The following is a 23,153-nucleotide window of genomic DNA, read 5'->3' on the forward strand; positions in this document are numbered from 1 at the left end:
GTGAGTATTTCTTTTTCATTTGACAAGAGCCAAGTATCAGAAAAGTCCTTTCCTAAGGCAAAGTGGAATCCATTTCCATATGAAGAACCCCACCCTCTGAAAATCGCCTGATCACTTTATAAAACAATTCGCGAGTAACTAAATCTTGGTCATATACAGTCGCAGTCATCGTTCAGATACAATCACAGTCATTGTATCTACCTATATTAGCACTTTGGATCAAGTTGTTCAGCTGGAATTGAGTCGGACAGTTGGTTTCAGTTGGAATTGAGTCGGACAGTTGGTTCTAGCACACCCGCATGCACTACACATGACAAAAACATCTAAATTGAAAAAGTGCCTAACAGCCCTACTAACCCAAATACTTCCACTATACATGGCATCCATCCTTGTTCAGAATTCCATGCAAGCACAAGTGATATGCCATTTAAAAGATATCGGATGTCAATCCATTAATGGTGAAATAATAATAATAATAATAATAATAATAATAAAGGTTAAAGACGTTTGATAAACCTTCCAGAAGCATTTGAGAGTGTTGGCCAGCTTTTAAATATTTGATTGATGGTTCAATCGATAAAATTCATCCACAAACAACTCCCGAAAAAGCCAGTGGATACCATGTTGATGCATTAACGCTTTCTGCGCGTCTTAATGCGTGCACCCAACACACTCACATGTCAGCCATTAGTGTGCACCTAACAAGCTCACATGTCAGCCACTAATGTAACCTCAAAAGGTATGCCAAAGCCTACGACACTAAGACCAAGAAGTCCTTGGGTGACCTCAGGTCTAATTGGTCAAAGCTAAAACACGATCAAGTCAATCCAAACCAAGTATAACGAACCTCTCAATTAAGAGACTTGATACGATTCAGTAACAGAAACATCTAATCAAGCCCATCACAAGTACTCATAAAACAAGTGAATAATCACTCTCATGTGGAAAAGGATGATGGCAACAACATGCCCAATGTTGAAGATCAATCTATCCCAAGCTATCACCGGCTCTGCCCACAAGATAACCATAAAACTAATTTATGCCTGAACCCAATGAAGTGGTTATGATATTTATGATACTCAGGAATCATGGAGACAACTCCCTTAGCACTGGTGGTGGTTGTCTACTTCATTCTTTCGCCATTGACCCACAAGATCATTTCATGTGAAAGACAGAGTACATGAGCCATCGTTATTATTTCAAGCTGTTTGTTTAAACATCATAAATTAAGAGTCAAATACACTGCTCCTTTACAGGTAAATGACATTGTAATAATTATATTTTTACATTATAAAACATCATAATTATATTTTTACATTATAAAACTATCATTCTTACAATAATGCTGGGTAAAACAAACAATGGTAACAAATTCATCATTGCAATCAAATGTAGGTGATGTCACCACAATTACAGAAGTAATCATTATCCATTTCCAGCCATTTACCATTATAATTGGAAAAACCAAACACATCCTCAACATATTTAATCCATGAGTTTCATAAACGATTAATGACATAAAATAAATAAATAAAAAGTAAAAGACTACATTCCACCAAGTGATCATAGATAAACAAGATCCGTTAACACATGAAAGCTAGACTTCCCAGGAACATATCTAACACGTAGTCCACCTACGTGTTCAGCTCTGCATGCAATATCCGAGCAGTGAATGAGGTTGCCCGCACTGTGCAGATTCCCCAAAGCCTGAGTGTCTGGCAGGTTTACTTATCAGGAGGGCTACATTGAATAATGATAATAATAAATAAATAAATAAAAATTATGTTGCCCTATATTTTGGGCAAGAATTTATCTAGTGTCCTACCAGAGGGCCCACTCAGATCTTGCACATGTTCCATCTTGGAAAATGTGTTGGAATGCAGATGGGCAGAGATCCATAAACTCATGTAGCCTCGGTAAAAACTCTAATCCCTCACATACATTGAAAATTTTACATTTTTCCCATATATTCTCATTTCCTCTGAATTCTAAGGAACTGAAAAGATGAAAAGAAAATAGAGCACGGTGACAAAAGATGATATTCGAATGTAAAAATGTGTGCGCAGGTCATGAACCAATAATGTGAAACATCACTGATCATAATAACACAATTATACTGCCAACAATTTCAAATGATTATAAAGAAAGGTCTTATTACAAATATTGCAATGCAAACGCTATAGAGAAAATTTTATGAATGTTAATGGGAGACAAACCCGCTATCGATTTCGTAAACAAGTATTTGCTAAAGCCTCGATTCAAGACACGCCAACAACAGTCGTAGAGGCTCACTCAGTTAACAGCAGCAAACAAGCAGGAGCAGGTGCAGAGTAGGAAAAGTGGTACTTCAGGACCCAATGTACCTACAATTTTCAGAAGTCGGAAGATTTCGGCAACCAGTCTCCTTGTTACAGCAATGAGGGAATTTCCAATATGGGCTTTCTTAGAGAGGGGTTATGGCAGATTCATGGACTATTTCATATATTGATAGTATGTTATCTATACTTAGCAGTACGATGACACACCATTCCAAGTGATCTGACCTTCGGTGTTGCAGAACTTCTTGCAGAAAGTGGATGTTGTGCTGCAAAGGGAAGCCGAACGAGCCACAAGAATAGTTTGCGTGAGAAAAGTAAAACAGCCTGAGTCAGACTTGGAAGCCTGTCAATCTCTATTGAAACATTGAAATAAGCTGTTCAATCTCCACCTTCAATTTAGCAGAGCCAGCAACAAACTTACCAGTCTTATAGAGGTTTGTGAGTCAATTAAACTGATCAGAAACAGACAAAACTATGATAAGAGTTTGGAGTTGGTGCACAAGGCGCAACTAAACCCAGTCCAGCAGCAAAGCCAGAAAGTTGATTTTAGCTCAATCGGTGAGTTTTGAACCAATTGCAAACTTTCTTCGTGAACATTGAACTCTACAAGACATTATTTCAAAGGGAAACGACAATAGTGAGGACTATACCTCCACAAATTTCAATTTGAAATTGAGGCTTCCAAAACGTTGCGCAAGCTCATACTCATCTCGAAGGTATTCCAATATCTGGGCATAGTTTGCATCGCGCCAAGCAATTTCAGATCTAAACGATGAGAGTAGACAAGCATGAGATGCATCCAATTATGTGCTAGCTTATAATTCTAATTTGGTAATTTTGGAAGTTAATATACGATCAATGTTCAAAAACTTGGATTCAATTCAGAAAACTGGTATTTTGATTTTGCAGTCCAAGTGAACTGTCAGCAGAAATTTGCTAGGTTGGTAATATAATAGGTCAATTTTGGACTTAGAGGCCAGGTCAATTGAAAGGACCTGGTTGAGCTGCAAGTAGACCAATGAGTTCTCAAGATTTTATATTACTTTGAGCATACACTTTTTGGAAAAAGAAATATGTTAAGGACTCTCACTCTACACCAATTTACTCTAATAATTGTCCAAAAAAGAAAATTAATATAAATGGCCATCGTCTCATCAATGTGTGTGCGGCCATCGTTCCACTGTAGATCAATTGTACCTCTAATTTATAATACAATGAAGACTTGAAATTTTGAGACTCACACTTTTTATAACCTCTGGTAGTTGATCAGAATTAACAGGAATGACATTTTTTTTCTTTTTAATAACCTACAATTTTTAAGTACTCATAAATTTTGGAGATACGAAAGGGATACAAGTTATTAGAATGACTCTATGAGCCATTTTTTTCTTTGAAATACATATTTAGAAGTGTTTGCTATCATATTACAACACTGATTGTTCCATTCTAGATGATGTATAGACTCTACTTTTCAATAATTAATATAAAATTTTGGAAATACTAGAGGCGTTTAAATTATTAGAATGCTGTTTTGAGCCATTTTTCTTAGAAAGTAATGTATTTAGACATCTTCATTAGCATATTTGCTTTATTATTTGTTTCATTAACCAAAAAGGGAAGGTCCTGAGATAGCTTATTCTTTGAATATTGTCATTTAAGTTTCCAAGGTGTTGGATTTATCTGGGCATGGTATCTAGTAAATGTCATAACCATTCCCATGTGTGGAAATCCAGGAGGTCCTATTTCTTTCTAATAAAATTCAAATGCCCATGGAAAACACAGTTAAAACATAACTGATAACCAATCCCAAGTGCTTATATAACAATATAAGGTATTGCGATCCTATTTGTAAAGGGGCACATGGACAGTCCAATCAACCAATCCTTGCAGCCACTTAGGTCCAGTCTAAGCTTCATGGGGCCAACATGAAAAGTCACACTGATTCGATGATCCTATTCATACAAAAGTTGGCCTTCTTTTTAACAGCAATCTGTTTTCAAGCCATGGATGGCACAGTCCAGGTTGTCTGATCAAAGGAATTCATTACAACTATATGCAATTCATGATGAGCCCCACCAAATAGAAGGTTCAAACAGTTGATTGAACATGGTTTTCCATGAACAACCATGAATATCCATTTTATATTTTGTTCTTCGGATGGTTAGAATTGTCTTATTGGTGTGACTTCTTTATTGTGGACCTAATAGACAGTCAATTACAACTGATTGAATTGTTTGTGAGTTATATGCAACTAGGAAGACTATAATTTGTAGTGCTCTGGAGCAAACAATCATGTTTCCACACAAATTATTTAAGAGATTCTCAAAATTAGTAATGTCTAATAATTAGTAGCAAACATGTCCACCGTAAATATAAATAAGAGTTCCAACTGCCTTCTGTACAAAATTTTTGAAATAGAGTTGACTATAGTATTTTTCTATCTACGCCATTATTACCTTGCAAATACATATTTAGACTTTTTTTTATGTTTGCCTTATTATTTTGGAGCATTGATAGGACAATAGGAAGGCCCTCAGCTAGTTGATTCTTTGAATATTATTTTCACCTAAGTTCCTGAGGTGAAAAGGTTTTTCTTGGTAAGCTATATAAGTATCAATAGCCTTTCTCAAGAGGGGGGAGTTCTAGATGTCAGTTTCTTTCTAAAACCATGCAGATGCATTGGAACTTTAATACTTTCTATATTGAACAAATACAATTAAGACAAAATATCAGAGAGACTCTCAAAATTTTATATGATGAGATTTATACAAATGGCATCTGCCACGGATACAAGTTATTAGAGCTTTGACTGAACAATACAATAATCTTCCATGCCTTCTAGCAAGGAATAAATACTCAGAGAAATATCATCAGTTTGGCTTTCTTGATCATGTAGACTCGGTTTTGAATGCTGGTCATTTTCACAAATGAGTTGTGTTCTAAAGGATCATTACATTTCCTACGTGCACAACAATGTTCAATTCATTGATCGACTCAGAAGTAGGCTGATTATACTAGATCTAGCCAAGTTATGATTATTGACTCATTCACTCACCTGATATATGAACTGAGAGAGTTTTCATTCACATTGAAAAATCACCCTCGGATGAAAGATATCAACTACCTAGTCAAATCCACCCTTTTCAACATTGACAACAACTCATTGTTTAAACCTTATCGGGATCATTATACTGAAATCTCAAATATCAAAGCTCAGAATTAATCAAGAAATCACTGATGAGTAACACAAAGGCATCACCTCTCAAAAAGACCAAGTTTTAGAATCACATCAGCAAGATTTGAGTTCGCCTTCCCTACAAGTTGAAAGAGCTTCTTCCTCTGCATGGTAAAGGTGCCACTCTTCTCCATGCTGCGATTAATATCTGTGAATTCCTCAACTATACCATCAACCTATGGAAGGAGTGTGGTTATAAAATTGACTAAAATTAAATGATACCATGGTATTTGAAAATTACTTGTACCTGCCAAATGAAATGATCAAGAGCAATACTTTGGCCAAGTACACTTCCAATAATGCGTATTCCATCAGTGTCCAGACTCTGAAGAACAATATAATCATGGCCTCCTTGCATCCATGTTACCAATTGTGGCTTCTCTACCACAGCATAGTCTGTGAATACAAGGGGAAAAAAATTACAAGTCAATGCTGTAGGTTCTATTAACTTACGATTTAGGTCTCTTGATGATGCAAATTCGGATAACATTGAAGATCATCCTTGATTCAACTTGAAATCTATTTGACAAATTTGTACTTGAGACATAATTCATTAAGAAGATAAAACATTATAACTGTTAGTATTCATGATTGTTAAGACTTTTTAAAGTTAGTTTTACCTTTGGATGGACAGTGTTGAAATAGTGTTAGTAATCCTACCACATCTGATTGGCCAAGCTTCTTAAATAGCTTGTCGTTACTTAGAAATGCCATAAAATGATATGATTTGACTAAAGTAGATGTTGTATATTCCACTATGCCTGGTTGCAATGCGCCATGGTCCCCAACACAGGTAAAGGAGGGTTTATGTCAGGTAAGAAGCCAGTTGTCAAACATTTGCCATGCAATAATTAGAAAGCCAACCTCAAATAGCTGGAAGAAGGCCTTGATAATGACAACATGTCGGGTGTTAGGAAGAATGGCTTAAGCAATGTCATATACTTCCATATTTTAGCAATTTAAAACCACTTCTAAATTTTTGATGACCAATACAATTCAACCCTCATGTTTCTATGATCCAATTCAATTTGCAGAAAATGGTACCGAATTAATATGATGTGCACGAGTACATTTAAAAACATGCTTGAAGATTTGCAATATTAGAAATTCCAAAAGAATTTCATCCTCTGATAATTAATATTGTATGGCAGAACTGATGCAATTCCTTATTTGACATTGTTGAAAGGTTGAGTTTTGTAATAAGTCCATGTAATATCATTAAAAAGGACTAGAGTGCTTAGGGTTTCAAATAACCCTAGCATCTCACATTTCCACATCTCCCTTTAGCAACCACTCTCTCCATCTCTTCAATGCCACTCTCTCCTTCTCTTCTTCTCCCTACTCTCTCTATCCTTGCTACTCATCATCGGCCCCTAAGAATGGCACAATGTAGCCATCAACATGGTATTGGAGAAGTTGTTGGCCAAGCTTTGTTTGAGCTTGATGGTTGATCCAGACTCGTTTGTGCAAGATAGTTAGTCCGGTTGTTCATATCGCTTGATTTGCATTAGTGCCTATTCGCCTGAAGTTATTCATTGCCTCATCACTTCTACTACTCACCCATCTGCTCGCCTCTCATCACAGCTCATGCTACTCATCTCAACTGTTGCATTATCTTTTATTTATTGTTTCTTTTAATGCATGTTTTTTGTAGCTCTCCAAACTCAAATTTCTTTTTTCAAAGCACCTTGAGTTTTGAGTAGGGAGGTTTGGAGTATTTCTTTCTTATTTTTTATTATGGGAGCCCTTGTACCAAGCTGGGCAACATTAGGATACTCTGGCTTGAGAGGAAGTGTAAGACCCGAGGCCCCGACGTCTGGTTCGTACACTGGATAGCCGTTGACTATAGGTCCATTGGCCCCGAGAATATTTTGACTTGATCAAAACGTTGTTTTGTTATCGAGCCGCAAGCCGCATTTCAACCTGATGTCTGAATTTTAATATACGGACTTAAAATTAAACAAATTGAGAAATGACAACTATGTCCTTATTTTATCTGGTGGTAGGCCATCATCGAGTTTTCAAAATCCGTTAGGTCCGAGAGCCAAACCGTTGTGACTTGTGACCGTAGTCGAGTTATGGAATTACTAGCAAAAACAGCAAGTCAATATGACACCTGAATTGTAAGTTATGAATAGATATGCACATATATATTTTGATAAAATAACTCAAATGACCTCGATTTTTTTAAAATCCTTAGAATGTTTTATGTCAAATCACTTAAATAACATTTTTTTATTGTTACCATCAGCTTAAACTTCTCAAAAATATCACAAAACACCTCCCAACCCTTCTTTTAGACAAAAGTCAATTTTAAAACCATTTTCAAGTCCATAGACATAAAAACCCTCTTTCAACAATCCATTTCCAGCACTCTCTTCTAGCTTAAGTTTGAAGTTGAGAAGAAGAAGAAGAAAAAAAAAAAAAAAGGAAGCAGAAGCCGAGTTTGAAATCCAATCCTCTGATCATTACAAGTGAGTGCATAGATTAGGAGCACACATATATGTGCGTTAGATTACTTGAAAGCCCTATAGAAGAATAGATTTTTATTTTTTTTTAGGGTTAGGTTATTGCTGGATTTTCTGAGGTAGTTGGTTAGGTTTTTGCTGGATTTTCCTTGAAAGCCCTATAGAAGACTAGATTTCTGATTTAATTGGTTAGGTTATTGTTGGATTTTCTGATGTAGTTGGTTAGATTATTGCTGGATTTTCCTTGAAAGCCCTTTAGAAGACTAGATTTTCTGATTTAATTGGTTAGGTTATTGCTGGATTTTCTAATTTAGTTAGTTAGGTTATTGCTGGATTTTCCTTGAAAGTCCTATAGAAGAATCGATTTTCTGATTAAGTTGGTTAGGTTATTGCTGGTTTTCAGGTTTAGTTAGTTAGGTTATTGCTGGATTTTCTGATTTAGCTGGTTAGGTTATTAATAGAAGATTGGATGATAGAGATGATTTAGTTTTGTTTAAATTCATACGAATTTCCGTCGGTTTCTCTCTGTCCCTTACAAAGTCCGCCCACTACCTGTTTGACAAAACGTTTGAAAGAGTTATCTTTCCTCCTTTTGGTGTAGTTAACTCTTGAGAAAAAGTATGCTTGTCGCATGAAGTCTTATAGCGGAATGAATCCCGAATTGGATTTAGATTGGCTAAGTCATGTGCATATCATATGCATGGTTCATAGTTGTTGTATCATTGTATGATTGAGAGTGAATGATTCATATCATGGTATGGTGATCACAGTGGGTTGTGTTGCGACACACGATATGTCTATGATTAGTATGTGAACCGTCTAGATATAGGATGCATTACATGAGACCCCTATGAGGAACTTAAATTCATGAGGAAACCATATGAGGAAAGTCGTCTTATGCTTGCCTTGAAAAACATGATATATTGTGCTTGTGTGTGGACATATGCATACTGTGATTGTAAATGCGATGAAACATACTTTGTTATGACTTGAGTTGGACACCACACCGGAAATGTGTAATTCAATAGGACATGATTAGAGGGTCCCTGGGTGAAAATTCCTAAACCCTGATTGGTACCATTAGGAGCAACCAATGCTTAGACTGAGTGGAAGAACAGGGCGCTGGAATGCCGAAATACCAAAGTAAGCGGCGACTCCCACCGACACGTGTCGATTGGTTGAGAGGTTTGACCTGACCTATTTATGGCAAGCAAAGATAGGTTGTGTGTGACGAGCTCGTAAATTGTCCGCTATTGTTTTGTCACGTGACTTATGACTTCTCGCTGTTATGCAGATAATGAGGTTCAACACAAGTGAGTTAGACTAGTTCGGCCCTAAACTTATGTAGTCCCACCACTATAGTGGACCACGGTGGAAAAGCCTATGCAAGTGGGCAGCAATCATATGCGAGTCCCACCTCTGTTTCAAACCTTGGTAATCCAATTGGGAAATGTGGAAATTTTGGAATATGGAAAGTGGCATCATGCATTGTATCTTTCTTTTATTGTTATCGGCCCAATAGGCCTGTGCATGATATGAGCATGACATGAAACATGCATTTTCAATGCACACACACTCACTGGGCTTAGTAGCTCAAGGTTTCCTTTCTATTTTTTTTACAGGTAAGAGTAGGGAGCTGAAGGAGTAGAGATTACAGACTCTAGTTGTCCTTTTTGTCTTATACATATCAGTGTATATATTTTTTTGTAGTACCATGTATATGTACAGCAGGTATAGTAAATATGACATGGTTTATATTTTAGTTTTGCCTTGGTGTGCTCAGTTGTACACAGTAACACAGGTTGAATATGATGAAATTTTGAGAAATGATACGTATATGCTCTCTTTTCTTTCGGAAATCCTCCTTGTGAAGCCCCGCTTATGGGACTTAGTATGTGATAGTAGGAAGCCCCAAAATCGGGGTTCTACGGAGGCTGTCAACCAAATTTTGGTGTATAGTAATCACGGATTACTGACACTAAATTTAGGGACGTGACAAAAGATGGTATCAAAGCATGATCTCGGAAATATCTGCATAAATCATATATTGTATTTATTATACGTTGTTGCGTTAGAGTTGTTAGGTTCATGCTTTGCGAAGTAGAGGAGTTGTATGGTTATTTAGTATTGTGTATATTGTGTAGGTTTACTTGTTCTTTTTAGGCTAATTCCGTGTTTTGTCTATAGGATGCCGCCTAAAAAGAATTCTATTCGGACTCCTCCAGTGCAACCCAAGTCTAAGTCAAAATCTACGTCAAAATCTGTTCCAGACCCAGTTATACCTGTTCTTGCAGCACAACTTCAACAAATGCTGCAGACTATGTCAACTATAACGGCTAATCAAAAGCAGCGATATAGTTACACTCCTGAGACGTCAGTGTAGGAGCGGGCCAGTGCTCTTTTTATGGATTTTAGACGTCTAGATCCACCTTGTTTTTCTGGCAAGCCAAACCCTATGGCAGCCGAGTTATGGAAGTCAGAATTAGAGAACTCTTTCAAGCTATGAGTTGTACTTCCAAACAATGTGTTACCATAGCGACATATCAGTTGCAAGGAGAGGCAAAACAATGGTGGAAGTCAGTGGTTCGTTCAGTAGATCCAAAATTTGTGTGGACATGGGAAGCATTTAAAAACTAGTTCGATCGTAAGTTTTTCCCCGTAGCTGTTCGTCCTCAGAAAGCACATGAATTTGATTATTTGCTTCAGGGTGAGATGTTTGTTGCTGACTATGAGGCTCGTTTTATAGAATTATCTCATTTTGCTCCACATTTAGTAGCCAATGATGATTTGAAGGCGAGGAAATTTGAGGATGGTTTGCGTCCTAGTTTACGATCTCGAGTTAGAGGGTTTGAGTTGCCAACCCTTGAGGGAGTAGTAGTGAAGGCACAGATTTTTGAGTCTGATTAGAACCAACAACAAAGTACTCATCCATCTACTTCTAATCAGCAAAGGAAGAGGAGATTTATTTCAAAAGTGATAGTAGTTTTCAGTCCTTTTCACCCCCAAAGAGGCCTGCAGTTAGATATGATAATGCAGCCAAACCTGATGTCAGATCCCTAGTAACACAGTCTATTCCTCAGCGACAGTTATCTGGAGCCTGTTATAATTGTGGTGGTGTAGGGCACCGTAAAAAGGATTGACCTAATCCGCAGAAACAGCAACCATATCAACCACCTAGACATCAGCAACCCCAGCAACAAAGGCCACCATATAGGTCACAGTATAGGTCCCAACAACAACAGTCTCAGCAGCAGTCACAGCGGCAGCAAGGTAGACAACCCTTATCCCTTCAAATGCAACCTAGTGTTTATACAATCCAGCAGAGAGATTCTCAGACTAAGGGAGGAGTCATAGAAGGTATACTTGTAGTATCATCCCTTTCAGCACGTGTCCTTTTCGATTCTGGCGCATCACATTCATTTATAGCAGATAGTTTTTGTCAGTCGTTGGATTTGCCGAGAACATCGATGACCAAGGGATTAGAGCTCTCGACTCCTTTAAGGAAAAGAATGGTGTTAAGCTCTATGTGCCAAGACTGTCCTGTTTACATAGAAGAGTATGCCCTTCCAATCAATTTTTATGTTTGGTGTTGTTAAGAGTATGATGTGATTTTGGGAATGGACTGGTTATCCAAGTACCATGCAGTGTTAGACTGTACAGCTAAGACAATCACCTTTTCTATACCCGACCAGCCTCGATTTCAGTTTGTGGCTAATCCTAAAGATAAGTTTATAGAGACTTTGATATCATGTATTCATAAAGAGTCCAAAGGTGTGTGTATTGAACAGTCGCCGATAGTACGTGATTTTCCAGATGTTTTTTAGGAAATTCCAGGTTTGCCACCCATTAGACGTACAGAGTTTCGAATAGATCTTATCCTCGGCACTGTCCCTATATCCAGAGCCCCTTATCGTATGGCACCGTTAGAGTTGCATGAGTTGCAAAGACAGATGAATTACGTCGTTTGGAGTTTATTCGCCTGAGTACTTCACCTTGGGGAGCGCCTGTGCTTTTTGTAAAAAAGAAGGATGGTTCTTTACGGTTGTGTGTCGATTATAGAGGGCTTAATAAGGTTACGATTAGAAACAAGTATCTGCTCCCAAAACTAGATGATTTATTCGATCAGTTGAGTGGTGCGTAGTATTTCTCGAAGATAGATTTACGGTCTGGGTATCATCAGATTCGGGTTCGGGAGGAGGATATTTCGAAGACAGCTTTTGTGACTCGTTATGGACAGTTTGAATTTCAGGTTATGTCATTTGGTCTGACTAATGCACCTGCAGTATTTATGCAGTTGATGAATGAGGTATTCTGTCCTTATTTGGACCAGTTTCTTGTTGTTTTTATTGATGATATTTTAATATATTCAAAGACAAGGGAAGATCATGAGTGTCATTTAAAGATGATGTTGCAAACCCTTCGTGCCACCAGCTATATGCTAAGCTGGAAAAATGTGAGTTTTAGCAGGAAGAAGTAAAATTTTTGGGGCACACAGTTTCGAAGAATGGAGTTTCAGTTGATCCAGCTAAGGTTGAAGCAGCTTTACAATGGAAACAGCCAAAGAATGCATCTGAGATTCGGAGTTTCTTAGGTCTAGCAGTGTATTACAGATGTTTGGTTAAAGGATTTTCTCGTATAGCTGCCCCACTGACCCGATTGACTCGAAAGGATGCAAAGTTTCTTTGGAGTGGAGCCTATGAGCGAGCATTCGCGGAATTAAAAATTCGTCTTACAACGGCACCGATTCTCACTCTTCCATCTAGGAGTGAGGGATTCGTTGTTTATACAGATGCCTCGCTTATAGGTTTGGGGTGTGTCCTAATGCAACAGGGCAAGGTAGTAGCATATACATCTCGCCAACTTAGGCCTCAGCCCACACACGACCTAGAGTTAGCAGCGGTAGTTTTTGCCCTAAAAGTATAGAGGCATTACTTGTACGGGGATAGATTCGAACTCTTTTTGGATCATAAGAGCCTGAAATACCTCTTTTCATAAGCCGAGTTGAATATGAGGTAGAGACGTTGAATGGAATTGATGAAAGACTATGATTTTGATCTTCAATACCACCCAGGAAAAGCTAATGTGGTGGCGAATGCTTTAAGTCGTCAGCCACAGGCCCAAGTGGCACAATTGAAGATGCGAGAGTGGAAAATGGTAGAAGATATAGCTGAATTTGATTTTGAGATGACTCTACAGTCCTCAGTTGTTCAATTAGCAAACTTGATGATTCAGCCCTCTTTGATATCGCAAGTAATAGAAGCCCAACGGTTTGACCAATGGGCATTGTTTTGTAAAGATGTGATAATAGGGAAAAGTCAACCGGAGTGGCAGATAGGTTTGGATGGTGGACTTCGGTTTCAGGGCAGATTATATGTTCCAGATATCTCAGAATTGAAGAAGGCTCTTATGGATGAGGCACATCGCACTAAGTTTACTATCCACCCAGGATCTACGAAGATGTATAAGGACATGAAAAGCCAATTTTGGGTGGACTAGAATGAAACATGAAGTTGCTAGGCATGTGTCAGAGTGTGACATTTGCAAACGAGTAAAGGCAGAGCACCAAAAGCTTGCAGGGGAATTGCAACCTTTGAAGATACCAGTATGGAAGTGGGAACATGTAACTGTGGATTTCATTGTGGGTTTACCAAGAACCTTACGTCGACATGATGTTATATGGGTTATTGTAGACCGTTTGACAAAGATAGCCCGCTTTTTTCCTATTTGTATTTCTTGGTCTAAAGATCGGCTCGCAACTTTGTTTATAAACGAAATTGTTAGCTTACATGGTGTACCTGTTTTGATTGTATCTGACCGAGATCTAAGGTTTACATCAAAGTTTTGGAAGAGTTTTCAAATAGCAATGGGGACTAATTTAAGATTTAGCACAGCATATCATCCACAAACAGACAAGCAGTCCGAAAGAGTTAACTAGATTCTTGACGACATGCTCGAATAATGTGCATTAGATTTCTCTGGTAGTTGGTACGACCACTTGCCGTTAGCAGAATTTGCGTATAATAATAGTTTTCAAGCGACTATTGGCATGGCTCCCTTTGAGGCGTTATATGGTAGACCTTTTAGGTTGGTGAGCGATGTCTTTTAGGTCCTGATATTGTACGGAAAACGTCTGAAAAGATTGATCTTATTCGACAACGTATGCTTATAGCTCAGAGTCAACAGAAGAGTTTTGCAGATCGCCAACGTAGATCCTTAGAGTTTATCGAGGGAGACCATGTATATCTCCAAGTTTCACTAGTGAAAGGTGTAATACGATTTGGTGTTAAGGGAAAGTGAGCCCCAAGGTTTATATGACCCTTTGATATTGTTGAACGAGTTGGCACCGTAGCTTATCGTCTCACTTTCCCACCCCAATCATCTGGAGTTCATAATGTTTTTCACGTCTCGATGCTTCGGAAATGTGATCCGAAGATAATAGCACCTGTTATTGACTGGCAATCCTTAGCAGTTCGGGAAGATGCATCCTATATTAAGCAGCCAATCTGTATCGTGGATAGAAAAGAACAAGTTCTTCGTACTAAAGTAATCCCCTTAGTTAAAGTCCAATGGGGTTATCATTCTGTAGAAGAAGCAACCTAGGAATGAGAAGCAGAGACACGCAGTCATTACCCTCATCTATTTGATTCCTAGGTACGTATAAGTATGATATGGTTATTGTTGTATTGTACTGTTATACCCGAATATGTTTTGAAATTTCGAGGGCGAAATTTTTTCGAGGGGAGAGTTGTAAGACCCAAGGCCCGGACATCTAGTTCGTACACTGGATAGCCGTTGACTGTAGATCCATTAGCCCCGAGAATATTTTGACTTGATCAAAATGTTGTTCTGTTATCGAGCCGCAAGCAGCATTTCAACCCGATGTCCGAATTTTAATATACGGACTTGAAATTAAACAATCTAAGAAATGACAACTATGTCCTTATTTTATCTGGCGGTAGGCTATCATCGAGTTTTCAAAATCCGTTAGGTCCGAGAGCCTAACTGTTGTGACCGTAGTCCAGTTACGGAATTAGTAGCGAAAACGGCAAGTCAATATGACACCCGGATTGTAAGTTATGAATAGATATGCGCATATATATTTTGATAAAATAACTCAAATGACCTCGATTTTTTTTAAATCCTCCGAATGTTTTATGTCAAATCACTTAAATAACATTTTTTTATTGTTACCATCAGCTTAAACTTCTCAAAAATATCACAAAACACCTCCCATCCCTTCTTTTAGACAAAAGCCAATTTTAAAACCATTTTCAAGTCCATAAACATAAAAACCCTCTTTCAACAACCCATTTCCAGCACTCTCTTCTAGCTTAAGTTTGAAGTTGAGAAGAAGAAGAAGAAGAAAATGAAGTAGAAGCCGAGTTTGAAATCCAATCCTCTGATCGTTACAAGTTAGTGCATAGATTAGGAGCACGCATATATGTGCGTTAGATTACTTGAAAGCCCTATAGAAGAATAGATTTTTTTTTTTTTTAATTTAGGGTTAGGTTATTGCTGGATTTTCTGATGTAGTTGGTTAGGTTTTTGCTGGATTTTCCTTGAAAGCCCCATAGAAGACTAGATTTTCTGATTTAATTGGTTAGGTTATTGCTAGATTTTCTAATGTAGTTGGTTAGGTTATTACTGGATTTTCCTTGAAAGCCTTTAGAAGACTAGATTTTCTGATTTAATTGGTTAGGTTATTGCTGAATTTTCTGATTTAGTTGGTTAGGTTATTGCTGGATTTTCTGATTTAGTTGGTTAGGTTATTACTGGATTTTCCTTGAAAGCCCTATAGAAGAATCGATTTTCTGATTTAGTTGGTTAGGTTATTGTTGGTTTAGTTGGTTACGTTATTGCTGGATTTTCTTAAAGTTATTGCTGGATTTTCTGATTTAGTTGGTTAGGTTATTAATGGAAGATTGGATGATAGAGATGATTTAGTCTTGTTTAAATTCATACGTATTTCCGTCGGTTTCTCTCTGTCCCTCACAAAGTCCGCCCACTACCTGTTTGACAAAACGTTTGAAAGAGTTATCCTTCCTCCTTTTGGTGTTGTTAACTCTTGAGAAAAAGCATGCTTATGGCATGAAGTCTTATAGCGGAATGAATCCCGGATTGGATTTAGATTGGCTAAGGCATGTGCATATCATATGCATGGTTCATAGTTGTTATATCATTGTATGATTGAGAGTGAATGATTCATATCATGGTATGGTGATCACAGTGGGTTGTGTTGCGACACACGATGTGTCTATGATTAGTATGTGAACCATCTACATACAGGGTGCATTACATGAGACCCCTATTAGGAACTTAAATTCATGAGGAGACCATATGAGGAAAGTCGTCCTATGTTTACCTTGAAAAACATGATATATTGTGCTTGTGTGTGGACATATGCATACGGTGATTGTAAATGCATTGAAACATACTTTGTTATGACTTGAGTTGGACACCACACCGGAAATGTGTAATTCAACGGGACATGATTAGAGGGTCCCTGGGTGAAAATTCCTAAATCCCGATTGGTACCATTGGGAGCAACCAATGCTTGGACCGGGTGGAAGAACAGAGTGCTGGAATGCCGAAATACCAAAGTAAGCGGCGACTCCCACCGATGCGTGTCAATTGGTTGAGAGGTTTGACCTGAACTGCTTATGGGTAAGCAAAGATAAGTTGTGTGTGACGAGCTCGTAAATTGTCCGCTATCATTTTGCCAAGCGACTTATGACTTCTCACTGTTAGGTAGATAGTGAGTTTCAACACAAGTGGGTTAGACTAGTTCGGCCCAAGAATTATGTAGTCCCACCACTGTAGTGGACCACGGTGGAAAAGCCTATGCAAGTGGGCAGCAATCATATGCGAGTCCCACCTCTGTTTCAAACCTTGGTAATCCAATTGGGAAATGTGAAAATTTTGGAACATGGAAAGTGGCATCTGCATTGTATCTTTCTTTTATTGTTATCGGCCCAATAGGCATGTGCATGATATGAGCATGACATGAAACATGCATTTTCACTGCACACACACACTCACTGGGCTTAGTAGCTCAAGGTTTCCTCTCTATTTTTTTTACAGGTAAGAGTAGGGAGCTGAAGGAGTAAAGATTACAGGCTTCAGTTGTCCTTTTTGTCTTGTACATATCAGTGTATATATTTTTTTGTAGTACCTTGTATATGTACAGCAGGTATAGTAAATATGACATGGTTTATGTTTTGGTTTTGCCTTCATGTGTTCAGTTGTACACAGTAACACTTGTTGAATATGATGAAATTTTGAGAAATGATACGTATGTGTCGTCTTGACTTTTAGAAATCCTCCTTGTGGAGCCCCGCTTATGGGACTTAGTATGCAATAGTTGGAAGCCCCAAAATCGGAGTTCTACGGAGGGTGTCAACCAAAATTTGGTGTATAGTAATCACGGATTACTGACACTAGATTTAGGGACGTGACAGGAAGTGTTGACGGGTTGAGACTTGTAATAAGGTTCATTGGGCCATAGTCCATGTAATATGGCCATAGGGCCCAAGCCCATATAATATCATTATAAAAGGACTAGAGTGCTTGGGGTTTCAAATAATCCTAGCATCTTATGTTTCCACATCTCCCTTTAGCCCCCTCTCTCTCAAATCTTCTCTCTACCACTCTCTCCTTCTCTTCTTCGCCCTTCTCTCTCTCTACCCTTGTTGCTCATCATCAGCCCCTAAGAACAGTACAATGAAGTCGTCAACATGGTATTAAAGTGGGCCGTTCCCAAGGAGATCTAGTAGATCCGGTAGGTCCCAGATTGCTGTCATTGACATTTTCTCTTCTTCAACTACATGAGGAGTTCCAGATCTGCTGTCAGTGATTCCGGCAGCCAGAAACCAACCAGTTTTCTCAAATATGTTGCCGCATTAGAGATCCAGCCATCATCTTTCTTCTTCATTTCTAACCAATGGCATATCATCAGCGTGTTACACCGAATATGTTGTTGATGATCTGATCTAATGTTGTGAAACCCACAATTGTGGTTGCTGGATCTCAGATCTGGTCGTTGGGGTTGCTAATCATTGGTGTTGCTACCTCCATGGTCGTATCTCATATTTGCTTTGTGGCCATTTGATTACTATTGCTGTGGTGAACATTAAAGATCTATTGGCTTCAATTCATCTAGCTTGCGGTCTTTGTTGCAGAGTTTGCTGATCGCAATCAGAGCTCATGTTGAAGTTGTGGCCCACCTAGCGTTGCTACTGTGATTGTTTTTGGCTGCCCACATCTGGAGTAAAGATTGTTGGTGACCCACCATTTCCATCCGTTTTGTTTAATGCATCAGAGAACGTTGCTGCAACTGCACAAATCATTCCTGCTATTGCGGCCCACCTTCCGAAAGATTTCTGATACCATGTAATGGGTTTAGAACATAATTCTAAAACTCGGTGACTCAACTCGTATTGTGAAGCCCCGGGCCCGGATGGTTATCCGATTGCTTTTTTTCAAAAGTTTTGGGAGCTAGTAAAGGAGGTGATTGATTTTATGAATGAATTTTTTGAAAAGGTGTTTATAGCGATGGAATTAGGGGCTACTTTCAGGCCATTAGTCCTTAGGGAGCCCCTATAAGATATTGGCAAAAAATTTAGCTACAAGATTTCATACAGTTATAGGCAAAGTGATCTCCAAATCACAAGGGCCATTTGTAGTGGGCGTCAAATTGTGGATAGCGCGTTCATAGCACATGAAGTAATTGACTCTTGTAACAAAAAGGGTTTAAAAGGGATGATTTGCAAGTTGGATATTGAAAAAGCATATGATCATATCGATTGGGATTTTCTAGATTATATGTTGGGTTGATTGGGGTGTTGTCGGAAATGGCAATCATGGATTCAAGTTTGTATGAAATCGGCAAAATTCTCGATCTTGGCAAATGGTTCCTCAAACGGTTTTTTTTCAAGCATTAAGACGGTTACAGCGAGGTGATCCTTTGTCACCATACTTGTTTGTGGTAATAATGGAGCCTTTCAGCAGGATGATGGATAAGGGGGTGGTGGTCGATCTAGTGAAAGGTCTTAAAGTCGACAATTCTCAGTTTCAAATATCTCATTTACAATACGCAGATGATACTTTATTCAAGTGTGAGGTAGATGAATTAGAAATAGATAATTTGCATATGATAATTGTTTGTTTTGAGGTGGTGTCGGGATTAAAGGTTAACTCCGATAAAAGTGAACTTTTAGGTGTTGGTTTATCAAGGGAAGAGGTAGTCTCTTATGCTTCAATTTCCAGGTGTAGGCAATGTTTAAATTATCAGTGATAATATCAAATTATCGCCGATATTTTCGGTATTGCTGGCTAGTCGATACCAAAAACCCATTTTTTCGTCTCCCTTCTAAATATCACCAAAATGTCGGCGATTTTTTTGATTTTTCAATATTTTCAAAATCCAAAAAAAAAAAAGGAAAATACTTGTACTTTTCATTTGGATCTGTTTAGGGAATGGGGTTTTAGGACTTCTGGAAGATCATCTTGCAGATTTCCTCGAAAGGTACGTCAAGAACCCTAAAAACTTCAGATTTTCAATGATAATTCCTCCAACGACTGCCTCTCTAGAAAGAAGTAGAGTTACCAACCTCCGAAGTTACAGAAATTGGGGGGTTTTGGAGGAAAAATCAATAAGGGGAGAGTATTATTCGACGGGAAGTGGGGTTTTGTTTCCTTCAATTGTTTCGTAAGAACCTGCTTTTAGGGTTTTTTTTTTTCAAGGGCTGCAGTTTTGGTAAAGGGGAGCGGATTAGGCGTTACTCAAGCGCGAATTAGGTAGGACAATCCTATCAGGAGATTCGTGAGGCCCAACGTCATATATTTATTTTATCCAAGCCGTCCATCCATTTTGAAAGAACATTTTAGGGCATGAGCCCAAAAAGGAGGGATATCGAAGGCTCGAGTGGACCACACCACAGGACGTAGTGTTGACAAAGTCCCCCACCATTGAAACCTTCCTAAGGCCCATTGTGATGTTTATTTGCCATCCAACTTGTTCATAAGATCATATAGACCAGGATGAAGGGAAAAAATAAATATCGGCTTGATCCAAAACTTATGCGGCCCCCCGGAGGTTTTCAACGGTAGGCATTCAATCTCCGCTATTTCTTGTGGTGTGGTCCAATTGAGCATTCAATTTGCCTAATTTTTTAGCTCATCACCTAAAATGAATTTTCAAAATGGATAGACAGCGTGGATGAAACAAATACATCACATTGGGCCCCTTAGAGCCCCTGAGAAGACCGTTTATTTCTAGATAGGTCGTGGTGGGTCACGCCTATGTTCCTCGGCTAACACCTTAGTGGATGTTGTTACCTTTACCGTGTAGGGACATTGATATTTCTTTGTATATCCACACCGTTCATCAGTTTTTAAAGGTCATTTTATAATGCAATCCAAAATATTAATCAAATCCAAATCTCGGGTGGACATGGACCACACCACTGGAAACAGTGATGAATGACCATTAAAAACATTTTGTGGGCCACAAAAGTTTTGCACAAAGCCTATCTCTGTATTTTCCCTCTATCTAGGTCTGGCTGACCTTATCAATGGGTTGGATGGCAAATAAACATTACAGTGGTCCCTAGGGAGTTCTTACTAGTGAGTGTTCAATCACCACGCTTTCCTATGGTCTGGTGACTTTGGTCCATTTAAGGTTTGGATTAGCTTAATGTTTGGAACCATGTAATAAAATGGGCTGAAAAAACTGATGGACAATGTGGATATATGACAAATCATTAAGGTGGATCCCATAGTGGGATTGCCTACTAACCCTACAATAACAGGTGCAGATTGCGTACTACCCCTGCAATAATGGGCGCGGCTTTGGGGGATCCCCAAATCCACCGGTGGCATCCCTATTGTGGGGCCACTATGATATATGTGCCTTATATCCATGTCGCCCATCCATTTTGAAAACTCATTTTAGGGGATGATCTAAAAAATGAAGTTGATCCAAATCTCAACTGGACCATAATACAAGAAATAGGGTAATCAACCATTAAAACTTCTCATGGCCCACGGAACTTTTGGATCAAGCTGGTATTTGGGTGGTCTCCTTATGCAGGTCTTTGTGACCTTATCAACAGGTTGGATGGCAAATAAACATTCCAGTGGCCCCCATGGAGTTTCTAATGTTGGGGATTCAATCACTATTGTTTCTTGTAGTATGGTCCACCTAAGATTTAGATATGCTTCATTTGTGGGATTATGACCTAAAATGAGCTTTCAAAATGGAGGGACAGTGTGGATGTACGGGATATACAACATAGTGGGCCCACGAATAGGGATCCGCCGACCTCGGTGGATCCGGGGATCCCACCCAAACGGGTGCAGATTGGGTACTACTCCGCCAGGACCTAGCTAGAGATAGAAGGTCCTGTAAGGGGATTTGTGGGGCCCACCGTGAGGTATATGTTTTATCCACGTTGTCCATCCATTTTAACATATCATTTTCAGGCATTAGCCCAAAAAAAGAGTTAGATTGAAGGCTTAAGTAGAGCACACCACATGAAAAAAATGGGTATTGAATTCTTACTATTGAAAAACTTCATAAGGCCCACTGGGATGTTTATTTGGCATCTAACTTGTTCGTAAGGTCACATAGACCTCTACGAAGGGAAAACATAAATATCAACTCAATAAAAAACTTCTGCGGCCCCCAAAAAGCTTTTAGCAGTAAGCTTTCAATCCCCACTGCTTCCTACGGTGTGGTCCACTTGAGCCTTTAATTTGCCTCCTTTTTGGGTACATGCCCTAAAATGATATGTCAAATCTGATGGACAGTGTGGATAAAACACATACATCACAATGGGCCCCACAAATCCCCTTACAGGACCGTCTATCTCTAGCAAGGCCACAGTGGACGTGGTTGCCTATTGACATTGCCAGTAGCAAGGTGGTTACTGGACAGTGCTCTACACTTGGTGGGACCCACTTGAGTTTTGGAATGGCTTAAAATTTGGTGTGATCCCTCATCCAAGTGGGACGCATGGAATGAATGGGCTTGATGTGTGAACTACGTCTTAGTGGGCCCTATAAACAATCAGGAATGTTTCAATGGGGGTATTCACTCTCAACTTGTCTGTGGTGTGGCCTACCTGAGTCATGGATTGGTTATTATTTGAGTGATTTCTTATGGCGGTGCATGCTTTTTGGGCCCATTAAATGAAAACTTTTTATGTAATGCATTCTTTTTGTAATTTTTTAATTCCTAAATAAGTAAATATGTGTGTTTCGGCATGTCCCAAAGTTTCACTGAAAAATTCCACCTTTTCCCCATTTTTCCCTGCATTTTTGGTTATCGGCGATAACGATATTATATCTTTATCTCTAGCCAGTGAAACTTGTAGCGATACCAACAATTCGAACACTGGGTGTAGGGAAGGTTCATTTCCGAACACATATCTTGGACTACCATTGTGTATAGGTAAGCCGCCCAAACATCCATGGGATAAAGTTACCGAAAGATTTCAAAGTAAGCTATCAATTTGGAGAAATAGTCACATGTTTTTGGGAACAAGATTAACGTTGATTACGGCGGCAATGTCCAATTTACCGGTATATTATGGTAGTGGATAAGTTTAAAAGATTAGGAGGGATTTCTTATGGAGGGGGCGGCAGAAAAACATAAGTTTAATCTTATGATGTGGGAAGAAGTATGCAAACCTTGGGATGCAGTGGGAGCAAGGTCGAGGGTTTTGGGAGAGATGAATTTAGCGTTATTGGGTAAATGGGTGTGGAGATTTGGGATCAAAGAGGATATAGCTTATGGAGGGAGGTAGTGGGTAGGAAATATGGGGTTCAAGAGGAATCTTGATGGATAAAGTCATCATCATTGTATAGAGCATCATCCCTTTGGAAAGCAGTGACCTCTTTAAAGGACAAGGTTTGGGAAGGAGTGAGGCTTACTTTGGGAAATGGTAAGGGGATAAGGTTTTGGGATGATGTTTGGCTTGGGGATAAAATGTTGAGGGATAGCTTTCCCCTTACTAGCAAGATTATCATTCGAGGGAAACTTGCTTGTGGCGAGGTGTTATTCCTTCCTTAGTGAGGAACTTATTTGGGCCCGTCTTTGTAGGATGAATTTGTATGAAGAAGAGTTGGAGG

The 23,153-nt window shown here is 38.9% G+C and overlaps 1 protein-coding gene across 3 annotated transcripts in view; it reads right to left on the reverse strand.

Annotated features, from left to right (window-relative positions):
* Positions 1 to 1,410: 1,410 nt before the first annotated feature.
* Positions 1,411 to 23,153, reverse strand: part of LOC131219157 (protein RETARDED ROOT GROWTH, mitochondrial) — a 51,495-nt gene continuing 29,752 nt past the window's right edge. For all 3 annotated transcript variants that reach the window (XM_058214172.1, XM_058214173.1, XM_058214171.1), the window contains exons 4-7: positions 5,801 to 5,949; positions 5,578 to 5,729; positions 2,969 to 3,083; positions 1,411 to 2,584 (exon numbers count right to left, since the gene is read on the reverse strand). In XM_058214172.1, the coding sequence (XP_058070155.1) occupies positions 2,444 to 2,584; positions 2,969 to 3,083; positions 5,578 to 5,729; positions 5,801 to 5,949 (557 nt within the window). In that variant the 3' untranslated portion in view covers positions 1,411 to 2,443. The remainder of the gene's footprint in view (positions 2,585 to 2,968; positions 3,084 to 5,577; positions 5,730 to 5,800; positions 5,950 to 23,153) is intronic.

This window comes from Magnolia sinica, chromosome 11, assembly GCF_029962835.1.
Source record: "Magnolia sinica isolate HGM2019 chromosome 11, MsV1, whole genome shotgun sequence".
Taxonomy (NCBI): domain Eukaryota; kingdom Viridiplantae; phylum Streptophyta; class Magnoliopsida; order Magnoliales; family Magnoliaceae; genus Magnolia; species Magnolia sinica.